The 13176-nt window shown below is 31.2% G+C and overlaps 1 protein-coding gene across 1 annotated transcript; it reads right to left on the minus strand.

Annotated features, from left to right (window-relative positions):
- Positions 1–9020: 9020 nt before the first annotated feature.
- On the minus strand, positions 9021–11792 carry LOC112522270 (cucumisin-like). The gene is made up of 9 exons (XM_025131394.1): positions 11704–11792; positions 11520–11611; positions 11193–11433; positions 10606–11119; positions 10437–10534; positions 10147–10368; positions 9936–10047; positions 9641–9854; positions 9021–9544 (listed from the first exon to the last, which is right to left on the minus strand). The coding sequence occupies exons 1-9, from the start codon at positions 11775–11777 to the stop codon at positions 9021–9023; spliced, it is 2091 nt and encodes a 696-aa protein (XP_024987162.1). The 5' UTR covers positions 11778–11792.
- Between the last annotated feature and the right edge of the window lie 1384 nt (positions 11793–13176).

Raw genomic sequence — 13176 nt, forward strand, 5'->3', positions numbered from 1 at the left:
TATATTTACTAAATGACCAAAAACACGAGTTTCAATCATTTTTTAGTACAACATAATAAGAAAGACAAGATTAACCGAGGTTGTTCAAACAAACATAAGACAACTAAAAGGTATTACCGTAGCAATTGGGGTTATGGATTTTCAGTTTATGGAGGGTAGTATGGGACTCGTAGTCGGGGAGAAAAATACCCGTTTGATTGAATACGTGAAGTTGGGATCATAAAAATTAGTTAAGAAATTGTGAAATTGGATTTTATCGACAGTGCTGCTCTCGTACTTTGCCAATGTATAACTCACAAACTGTAAGTTGTAATAAGCTCGTATCTTGCAACCACTTTCATGAAGGGTTGAAAGTCAGTTATGACTCTAATTGGCTCGAAACAGTGTGTTTTCAAGGTTGTTTACATTGTATTTGGGGTTAATTTGTTTTTTTGTAAAATTCGTATGAAATATATGGATAATCAAAATGAGGTGGGTAGATTCATATATCAAAGGTAATACTGATTCTTATTAATTTAATATATAAATGTGATCATCGATTCATTTAGCTAACTTCAATAATTTCAAAAAAACTATCGTCATTGCGCAACGCGCAATGTCAAACACTAGTTCATACTATAAAGATGGAGTAACATACAATGCAACAAAATCAGTATTAACCAAGACCATGATCAAACCTGAACCTTAAACACTGACCAAGTAATGAACAATAATAAAAACAATCATCTTCTATTTTAAATTTTTATATGAATTTAATGATATAATTTCCATTTTTTAATGTTTGTTTTTCAGATTTTGTACGCTCTTTACAATGTCCGTCTCGATCAACGTTGTATAAAGTTGCTAATATCATACCCCTTTTAACCTTATCTTGAATTATATGGAAGAGAAAGATTTGGTGTACCAAAAAGTTTAAAATCAAAGGATTTTGTATTAGATTCTTCGTGGGATGTCTTCCACACAAGTCTAATCATCGTAGAATGCTATGAAGATATTATTAGCACAAAGAATATGGACTTGTGGATATCGACATGCCATTGGTCAATTCATATGGCGTTTTAATAACAATTATTGTTACCAGAAAAAACGTCAAAACATGTTAATGGTTACTAAAGTATCCCAACTGACACCGACTCTTTACACTACATATATCAGGACCATCGTTAAGGACGTTTTTCGTATCAAACGAGTGAATTTTAGAAATCAATGGTCCAGCCTCACAACAGTTACTGCCATGATATTACTTCCGTTCACTCAATGTTTCAATCTTTTCTACTTGTTTTACATAAAATATATCATTATCTAGTAAAAATAATGCTTTTTAATTAATTTTTATAAACCAATAATATAAAAAGCATTTTAAGTTTAAAAGCTGATATATATATATATATATATATATATATTTTATACAAATACTTTGACATGTCAATGTCTAAATTATAATATAGAATATCATAGAATCCGCTCTTTATCGTTATCCACAACATATATCCTCTTTTTCTAACAAACAAAAAAGAAAAGAAAGTTAATTCATGATAAGGTTTTAAATTAAGTTTAAGAAAATGTCTTGAAAGGATAATAAATTAGTTTATCTTCTGAAGTGGGGATTTGGCAAACCATATCTCGAAAGCAAACATTCCCTTATGGGTATCTGAGCGAATAGTTTCTTTTTCCTGTTAATCGTGGATGTTCGAGTCAGTTTGAGCATACTTGACTGATCTTCCTGGGCCCCTGAAAAATAGTTAAGAAAGTTCCTAGTAACCTTGCATGACTCGAACCGGTTACATCTGAGGATTCTCTGTAGAGGTCCAAACCTTATTGTCAGTTGAGCTAATCTCACAAGGTTGAGAGTGACACAAAGTTATAATCGCAAATAGTTGATATTTGTGTAATGTTCAAGTTTATGGACCTTTTTGATATATGGACCATAGCTTGGGGGTCCATAAGAAATTTAAAATAATGCCCCACAATGATTTTGTTCCCTTGCATCTTTTACCCCTAAGATTTAGAAAAATTCTATTTGGCTCACTAAAGTTATCATAACTTGTAATGGAGTGGGGTTTGGAGTTTTATATTGATAAATTCATTTAGAATCGATCAAATTTATATTACAAGCATCTGATACTTTGAGACATGTTTTTTGATGTTCAAAAGTGCTTTGACTCAACGTGTTATTAAACAATTGTTGTCTAGACTTCAAATAACAACTGCTGATATCTATGACCTTTTTGTTAACGTTTGTGGTTAGCTGACAGCCAAACTTTACTACACTGCATTGCGATTTGAATAGAAAATTGAAAACAAAACAAAAATGACTAATAGGAGGACAAGATCGTCATATCCAATTTGTTTAGGGTGGTTATTGTAAAATTGGTATAAAATATTTCATTCGTCAACCGGGCCTGGTCGTTCACTTTTCCGACTAGTCCCTCTTAAGCAGTCGTCGTACCAAGACGGTTACGAGTTATTTGTTTTTCTACTTTCACGATTTGATGAAATGATAAAATAAATATAACTTATTTGGTTCAGTTCGGGTTTTAATTGTTTTTTTTTACTCTTTGGATTAATTGAATAACACATGATTTTACTAATGTTTATATATTTTATCATTCATAAACCGGAAAACAAGTGAACACATTAAAGAGTTATTTGTAACAAAACTAATGAAAGATATATTAAAATGCTTAACAGTTAACAAAGATATATATCATTAGTTGGTAGCAGAAACCTAAAGGCAGTTAGGCAGGAGACCAAGAAATTGTCAAAACATTATATTCAGATAGTAAGAGACTAGAAAAATCAGAATTGAAAAATAAATCAGTAACACAACCTAAAGATCAGTTAAATCAATGTTACCACTTTACCAACAAAATCGATTAGCTTTTATTAGGGTTGGGCTTGGATAACGGGGGGAACTAACTTTTACTTGTTGGGGCATTATTGCCTTGTTAACCATATGACCATGACCTAAACTCCAATCTCATGACCAAAATCCCCTGAAATTGTTACTGGGGATAAATATTAATATTATTAATAATAAATTTTTATATCCATCGTAAACATCCGTCTTTAGGTAGTGTTTGGTATGCAGATTAGAATAGACATAACAGGACGAGACATGACGGGACAAAACATGACTAATTGTCCGTCCTATGTTTGGCATGACTAGAACAAGACGAGACAAAATTGTTAAAATGACCATATTACCCCTAAATGTTGTTCAATGTTATTTTATATCATATAATGATTATAAATGACCACAAATCAACCAAAAATGTATTTAAATTATTTAATTTATGATATCAATGTTTTTTTTAAACATTTCAAGTCCACATGTAAATAACATTTGTCAAACCACAAATTCTATATACACACATAATTTAAAAAGTTTAAACACAACAATTGTAAACAACATTTGTCACACCATCGTCAAAAGTTTAACATTTCAAGAATGGAGGCTGAAATCAAGAATGGAGGTTGTGGAAGAGAAGAAAGATAATGCAATTAAATTAGGTTTGTATTTTCATATCAAATAATAAATGCAATATTTGTAATCTCAAATTTAGTCCTATGTTATTTTATCTTTTTTGGTGGAACAAAAAAACTCAAGAATAATCTCACTCAATCTTACTTTTGTCCTATGTTGTCTCATCTCATTTTTATTTAATGACGTACCAAACATGAGACTATTTATTTTTGTCTCGTCCCGTCCCTTACAGTCTGCATACTAAATGCAACCTTGGCTATTGTGGATTTGGGGTGATTAAAATGGAGAAGTTATTTAAAAAATTATAATTATAATAATTAAATAAAATCTACGTGAAGATATTATACAACTTGCCGACTTGAAACTCGCGCCGCAACCTTTAAACAGCAAACCTTCATATTTTTAAAATGTGAAAGAAATGACAAAGTCCACATAAAAAATGTTTCAATGTAGTTTTTGTTGTCGTATTTACAAGTCGAAACTTTTTATGCATATGAATTATGACAGATATAATTATTTATGTATATATTTAAAATATCTTTTATTATAATTTTCTAAAATAAATTATTAAAAATTAAATTCTTTAAAAAAATTACTTTCAACTTTAACAAATATATTCTATTTTAACAATTTTATTATTAACTATATTATTAAAATATTTAATACATTTAATAACATATTATCTTTTCTCTCCTAGACACTTAGTTTCAGTTATTTTTATTGGTGAGAAAAAAATAAGATATTATTTCTCTCTTTTAAATATGGAGATTTTAGAGATTTCTACCTTTTTTCGTCTTTTTTCTATTTTTAGCATATGTTATTATATAGCTGATAAAACAAAAATATATCATAAATCTCTATTTTTATATAGTCGTAGGAGATGCTCTTAAATATGTACATATTTTGAGAACTTTTCTTAAGTAATGAAATTGTGATAACCTTGAAAACTACTGCATCATTTGTTCCTTTATGTGATTTTTTTTTCCATTTAAGTCTAGAATTGAAACTGTCATTAACATAAATTTGTTTTACAACATGAATTTTTCTAGTCAAAGTGAAACAAAAGTGAAATGTAAAAAATTTCATATAGTGAACCAAATACATATGAAGCATAAAACAAATATATGTTCGTCATACATTAATGCAAGTCTTGGATGAAAAAATAAAATCATGTGAAACAATATCTTAAGATAAAAGAAATGACAAAGTCCATATTAAAAAAATCATGTAAAACAATACCTTAAAATAAAAACATCTAAATTTTTTGTTAAATGTCAAAAATGCTGAATAAACTAATTGTAACACCTTTATATACGAGACTTTTTGATTTGGTCTTATAAACTTAAATTCTATAAAATATTTTATTGTGACGTTTTGATATTTTAGTCGTCTTATAAAACCAATTTTCTTGTTGGGCATTTGATAGACCATTTACATAGGCTTGTAAAGCCCTTTTAAAAGGAATTGTAAATGACCATCTTACCAAAGTCTTGTTTGACACTTGTAAATTTTAAAAGAGTATCAGTACATTCAACTTTATATTAACTAAAGAAAAATGAAATGAAGTAAAAATAAGTCGGTAATGGACAAATAGTACAATTTCAGAAGAGTCTGGAATCATCTTGTGGACGGTCAAGACAATTATGTTATTCTGCACACATTTGAAGATGCCTCCGGTTCATGAAAAGAATCCTTTGAGGTGATAACAGATGGTCCTTGTTCTAATTATTTCGATTTTTAGCATCTATATTGTTCCATTTGCATGTGACTATTGTTTTTTCGTTGTTCCAATTTTCAACGTCTCATTTCTATGCAAGAAGTCTAACGTAATTTTTTTGAAGTCGTTCTCATGAACATGACGACACATTGAGTATCAATAGTTAAAAGCGAATCTATAGTGATGTTCAAGCACGTACAATGTACTAAACCTATTTGAAATTTAACTAGTAATTTTAATATCTAAATCATAAGAACATATCTAACAAGTATCTAACATTTTCTCTTTTTTATTATAAATCTGAATATTTTTCCATTCATTCTTATATTTTTCTCTATTTAAAAGAGAGTTTGACGCAGTTGTTGAAACAAGCTTTTTCCAAATCTTTAAAACTTATAAAATGTATTTATGTATTTGTTCATATAAAAAACGTTTTATGCAACAATATATAAATAGATATGAAAAAAATTGTTATTGAGAAAATCTCTAAAATTTCTTCAAAATAAATAAATTAAAATTTAAAATATCTAAAAAATATATTCAACTTTAACAAAAGAATTCATTTTTAAAGATTACAATATTAATTGCATCATTAAATTATTTATTACAATTAATAAAATATTATTCCTCTCTGTTAAACATTCAATTTCAAAGATTCTCAAGAATAAAAATCATTTATATTCTAAAATAATCATTTTTGTAAAAATTTTATACTCTAAATTTAGAGAATTTCATCATCTCCTTTATTTATTTATTAAAACAAAAAACTAATCGAAAGTCCTAAAATCTTTGTTTTGAAAGATATACGTGTTGATTGGTGAGTAGAGATAGGTCTAATGGGCTTGGTCTGGCAGATGACTGATTTGACGATTTTGGGAGAGATATTTTTGAGACCGGAACTAGTTCTAGTGACCGGTTACAAAGCATGGAGACCACACCTTGGTATTTTGGTTAGAACCGGACAAGTTATACCGCAACCGATTACGAAAAGGCAAATTGAAATGGAGACCGATTTAGATTCAACACGACCCGAATCAAAACCAATTTTACCATCTTTGCTGATGAGCCCTTTTATGAATTAGACAAAGAGCCCACGCACGTCACAACTATTGGGCTCCTCTCCACTTTGGTCTTTGGGTATTTTTCCCAAAGAATTAAATTACATTTTTGGTCCCTTTCGTTTATTCAAAATTGTTTTATTGATTGACATAGAAAGATTGGATTGATTGGATAGTTTGTATTTAACCGTTCTTTCCTCTCTTTCTTCTCTCTCTCTCTCTCTCTCTATATATATATATATATACTAYCTTATAAAGCATTTGGCTAAAATTCTTAAAAACTCTTAAACTCGTTCATCCCTAAACGATTTCATTCCTATTCAATTTCATCCCATATCTGGATTCGTGTAACTAACTGCAGATAAATACAATCAAATACATGATAAACATCTCATTTTAAATATAAAAAATCTAAAATATAATTAGGATAATCAATGAGTTTTAACAGAATACTTAATTATTATATTTATAAAAATGTTATATTATTAAACCAAAAATAAATTATTTCATTATTAAACTTAAATTAAATTGTAATAAAAAAATAAATTAAAGAAATTACATAAAAATAAAAACTTTTAAATAGTTGATTTAATATTAACATTGATATATATATTTTTAAATTTTTATGATATCTTTAAATTTATATTTTATTAAAAAATAAAATCATTATTGCTATTTTTAAAAACACATGATCTATACTATCCATACCATATTATAAAACATTTGACAAAAACTCTTAAAAACAATTTTTTATGCACGAAATATTGTTTATTGATGCATATTAAAACATTTGACAAAAACTCTTAAAAACAATTTTTTATGCACGAAATATTGTTTATTGATGCATATTACTTAAAATTTAAAATTACAAGTAAATTATGCATAAATACAATTTATTAAAGCTTCATACTTGAATTCGTCTAAATAACTGCAGATGAACATAATCAAATATTGGATAAATATCTCATTTTAAATACAAAAAATCTAAAATATAATTATGATAATCATTGATAACTAACATAATTTAATTAAGGAAACTATACCAAAACACAAGAACTTTTTAAAAGAATAAGTTAATACTGATATTGATATTTTTTTTCAAATTTTTATGACATTTTTTTAAATTTATATTTTATTCAAAAATAAAAATATTACCACTTTCTCAAAACCACATAAAACCAATGTTTACTTAAAATTCAAGATTACATGTAAATTATGCAAAAGTACAACTTATCAAAGCTCGATTTTTGAATTCGTATAACTAATTGCGGATAAATATAATCAAATAGAGGATAAACATCTTATTTTAAAATATAAAAAATCTAAAATATAATTAGGATAATCAATGAGTTTTAACAGAATACTTAATTATTATTCTTATAAGAAAATTATATTATTAAACCAAATATAAATTACTTCGTTATTGTACCTAAATTAAATTATAATAAAAAATTACATAAAAAATGAGGAATTTTAAATAGTTAATTTGATACGAATATCAATATATTTTTGTTATGCATAAAGTACTGTATATTGATGCATATTACTTAAAATTCAAGATTACAAGTAATTATGCATAAGTACAACATATTAAAACTCGATGTTTGAATTCGTATAAATAACTGCGGATAAACATAATTAAATAGATGATGAACATCTCATTTTAAAATATAAAAAATCTAAAATATAATTTGAATAATTATCGAGTTCCAACAAAATAAATAATTATTAATTATTATCTTTACAAAAAATATATTATTAAACCAAATATAAATTACTTCGTTATTGTACATAAAATAAATTACAAAAAAATTAAATTAAAAAATTACACAAAAAAAATGAGAAATTTAAAATAGTTAATTTGATATTAATATCGATATATTTTTGTCAAATTTTTATAATATCTTCAAACATATATTTTATTCAAAAATAAAAACATTTTTGGTTTCTCAAAATCACATAAAGCCATATTATAACATTCAAAAGAAACGGGAGGAAACTGAGTAAAAAATACTGAAAATGCTACTTTACTTGACGGTATTAAAGGAAAGTATCAATTTCGAGTTTTTTTTTTTCCAAACAGCACGAGTTAAACTGCTTTTCTAAATTGCGAGTATAAAAATAAGAAAAAAAAAACATTGACTCAAAATATAGTCTCTTATTATTACAATACACTTAGTGACTATCTACCAAACGTTTAATGATTGTTTATCAAACGTTTACTGTGTAAGTTCTTACCGGCAAAAGTCACCACTCACACTTACGTTATGTGGTAACATTTTCGACCATCAAAATAGATTAATGATGAACGTTTATAGTCTGGTATGCACTTACTGAGTAAGAGTCATTACCCTAACTTATTGGGTCAGATTCTTGATCCTTGTCTTCTCTCTTACCGAATGAGATTCTTGTTATGTTCACGCTATAAGATAATTGAACCGATAAACGCTTTTCAAATTAAATGTTTAATAAAGAACCCTTCGCACATCCAAACACCCCCTTTAATCTCAAAGAAAAACGACAAAAAAATAAAATAAAGAAAAGTTGGTTTGCGATTAGTAGAAGTCCACAACAATATGTTACAGTTGAAGATACGAATATCGACAACAATACGACAAATCACACAATTTTAGGCTTCAAATTTGAAAACGGTATCAAGATTCTTGACTTCCCAAAGGGAATAAAATGATGCCCCAGTGATTCAATGTCAACTGGGGGTGATTATTTGACCCAAAAAAACCAATGAAATAAAATACATTTAGGAAACAAATGCAACAATCGGACTCGTAACCTTGTGAACTCCATCACTCCAAACCAATGACGCCGAAAGCGCCTTAGAAGACCCGACTGTAGCATCAACCGTCACTACAAAAGATTGCTTCTCCCCTACTGTTTTGAACGCAAGACTGCTCGGGCTAACCTTCACCACAAGCCCTGATGGTGCAACCACATTGGCCTGGTACGTAGAATCGGGTGCACCCACGTTAGTCACCGTCCTGTTAAAGGTTCGCACGATGTTGCCTGGTTGTGGAGCCGAGAGTGCGAAAGAAGGATAGTTTAAGTCCCAAACGGTCGCGTTATTAGCGGCTGAGCAAGTACTTGCATCACCGGTCACAATTTTCAAAGTTGTGGTGTTGTAACCTTGCCCACATAAAAACGACACGAAATCTGATTCTCCGGCGTCATATACCAAACCTGGGTCCACGGCCTTCAATGGGTCAATATGGCCAGAACCGTAAGCAAATTCGGCGTCGAGGTTTTTGGTTGGACTCATTGGTGCAGCTGCCAAAGAGAAAATGGTTCATAATTATTTCAACTGAACTGCATAATTCTGTGTTCTGATAAAAGTTAGTTGTTACATTAATTAACCATATATACCTGTAGTCATGAGGGCAGACTTGATCGCAGCAGGAGACCACGTGGGGTGGAACGATTTAACGTAAGCGGCAGCACCAGCAGCGTGAGGGCAAGACATGGAAGTGCCGGAGATAATATTGTATGGGACAACACGGGTATCCCCTTGCTCTCCGGTGGCAGTTGTACCCATCGACCAAGCGGCCAGAATGTCAACTCCAGGTGCAGTTAAATCGGGCTACAACAAGGTTAAATTAAGAGTAATTAACAGAACAAACCAATTTGTTTAAAAACCTATATAGAAGTAACAAAGATTCACCTTGAGAAGGTCTAGTGTGATTGGGTTGGGACCCCTTGATGAGAAGGAAACCACAGTTGGAGCTGCTTTGTCTACAGGTTCATAACTCTTTAGAATGGTTGCACTTGGTGTTCTATAAGAAAAGAAATGGTTCAGAATTAACATGTGAATTCCACGCTTCTACTTTATTCATTGATGAATATATGGTACAAAGCAAGCAGGATAGACTTACGTGGTGGAGTTTATGTATCCAAGAACGGCACTGCCATCTTTGGAGCTTAAATATGTTGTTGGAAGAGAGTAAGCAAAGGCCAAATCTTGGTACCCAAAATCACCTTCCACCACCACTCCACTTGCACCAGATTCCAAAGCATACGTCGGTCCTTCAAAATCTTCACAAACCACAATTTTATTTTGAACCGAAGTCGGATCCAACGAATCTTCTTCGCAGTATCTGCATTCAATTGTTGGTTTAAGTACTGAATTTCCGGTGTCATTGAAAGTGGTTGATTGGTACATTACCTAGATTCATCTGGTGTAAATCCTTTTTTGGTATTAGGCACTGATCCGCCGTAAACGATCGGGTGAACTGCACCCTCGAATGTGTTTATTGTCGGCCCCTATACAAAATTCAATCAGAATCACCATCCGTTGAGATCGATGTCTCAAAGTTGAAAGAATAATTTCATACCTCGTATGTCATATTGTTACCCAACACAATCTGAGTTAAAAACTTCCGATCAATGCTGCTCGCGGCAACCGATAACGACCATGGTGAAAAATTAGTGATCGATCCAGGACTAGGTCCGTCGTTTCCGGCGGAATTTGAAGTCAGAATCCCGTTCTTCATGGAATGAAAAGCTCCAATGGCGATAGTATCCTCGAAATAGTTTAGAGGGAAAGAACCTCCAACTGAAAGAGAAATGATATCGACTCCATCAGCAATTGCATCGTCGAAAGCCGCCAAAATATCGGCATCTGAACAACCGCCTTCCCAACAGATCTTGTACACGGCTATTCGCGCCGATGGAACGCCGCCTCGAGCCGTCCCGTTAGCTAGACCTAACATGCTCGCGTTGTTAACTGCACGTCCGGCAACGGTGGAAGCAGTATGAGTCCCGTGACCCTCGGTGTCCCTTGCTGATGGCTCGTCCTCTCCTTCTTCTTTCCCATCCGTCAAGTAGTATTTTGCTCCGATGAGCTTGCTGACATATCTCATAATGTTAGTATTTTGTTAATATCTCATAATGTTAGCAAGTGATTAGTGTATTAAATTACTTGTTGCAGGTGAAATTGGTGGAATCGCATGAGCCTTTCCATTTGGCTGGTGGAGGACCAAATCCATCGTCCTTGAAACTGTCGGATCCCGGCCAGACTCCGGTGTCTAGCATGCCGACGATGACGTCGCTTTCAAGGGTAGCTCTTTTGACATCCTGAGGGAAGCCCATGAAATCCCATGACCTTGTTGTATGCAGTTTCTTGGTTTGGCTTGGGAACACAGACACCACTCCCTCCATACCTACATAGTTATTATTTTTGTAATATATATTTGATGACGTCATTAAACTAAAAAACATGAAATAACAAACTTGAAAAATGACAGACCAGCAATTTGGTTTTTTTCGTCTTGTGTTAGCTTGGCGACGAAGCCGTTAAAGGTCCGCTTGTAGCTCCGGAGTAACGATTTCGATGCTCGGCTGCTCGAAATTGAAACATACACAAAATAATGAATTTTTTGCAAACAAATTAAAAAAGGAGAAATAAGTGGTTATAGATAAGATTATCAAACCTGCCAACGACTTGTTGTAGCATGGTGTTATGGAGTGATTCCACAGAGAAATCAGACTTGGGAAGATCACCCATGTACACAACGTACGTCTGAAAAAAGGAAATACATAACATTAATTAGCCATGGATTGGTAAAGAATGCATGCATGGTTCTGAATAAGTGAAATGCCTTCAGATCATTGGAGTCAGCTGCTAGAGAATATGCGAGGGTGATGAGTAAGAAGAGCAGGCACAGTGGAGACGATGCCATTGCTATTGCCATTCAGTTGATGGTGAAGATGATTGATTATGCAAATAAGCGTAAGAGTTGTTTGTATTTATAGGAAACTCAACCTCTAAAAAGTGATCTGATCGATATATGTTGGTTAAATCGTCCTGCCTTGTACGAAGGCCGTCTTTGAGGCGACTTTGGCAATGTTAACATCTGGATATTTGACTTTTTTAGAAATCCCATTTATATATGTCTAAATTTTGCCCCTAAAATAATAGCAAAAAAATCTTTTATGGTTATAAAAGAGCTAGCATGACCGGTAATAATAATTAAGTTAACTCATGAATAAATTATGTTTGACAAAAACTAACTCATAAATATATATGCGAAAAATTACACCAAATATAATGAATCTAAGGTTTGTTTGTAAAGCTTTAACAATTAAACATAGAGCAAATTTGAAAAACCCTTAAACGAGGGGAAAAATTAACGAACGATACAGGAGATCGTCGGTGCACTATGGATGTCAATCAAGGATGTCATCCTTAAGAATGATTACAATGATGTAGTCAAGATAACAATCGGTCGTGGAAAATAGTGAAGAACAAGGGTTGCTTTGGCTAGTGAAACTTCGTATGTGTATACATTCTGATGATCTAAGAGTTGTTTCTTGAGTTCTTTTGACCTTTTATATAGGTGACTCGTGAAACTAGTCCAACGATCGACTTTGATTGTCGTTAAATGAGTAAAACCGCCATCATGAATTGTCTTAAATCTTATATTTCCGTTATGATATTCGCAGTTAATGCTTTGTTTCGACTGTTGTTCATGCAACAAATACTTTGTATAACCAGATGTCATAATTAATATGCAGTTGTGTTCTTAGTATGATATGTCGAAGAAAATTTCAATCTTATATAAATAATCTTCGACCAAGGGTCGTAGATCTTGTAGTCGTAAGAAACCTTCCACCAAGGGTCGTTGGTCTTGTAGTCAAATAAACACGATCGTAGGTATCATAGTCCTTGTTTGCATGTATAGTGACTACAACTATTTTGCTCGAGGGAAATATCATCGTCCGTCGAGGTTGTGAATTTTTACCAAAATAATAAACATTTAAAAATGACTAAAAAGGGCATCTTGAAAAAATAGTCATTTATAATATTTTATAATTTACTTAAAATAAATATTTAGTAATACAATGTATTAATACAAACAAGATAGTAAAAAAAATAAAATAATATAATATATTAATTAAAATAA

Source organism: Cynara cardunculus, assembly GCF_001531365.2.
Source record: "Cynara cardunculus var. scolymus isolate 2C chromosome LG 1, CcrdV1, whole genome shotgun sequence".
NCBI lineage: Eukaryota > Viridiplantae > Streptophyta > Magnoliopsida > Asterales > Asteraceae > Cynara > Cynara cardunculus.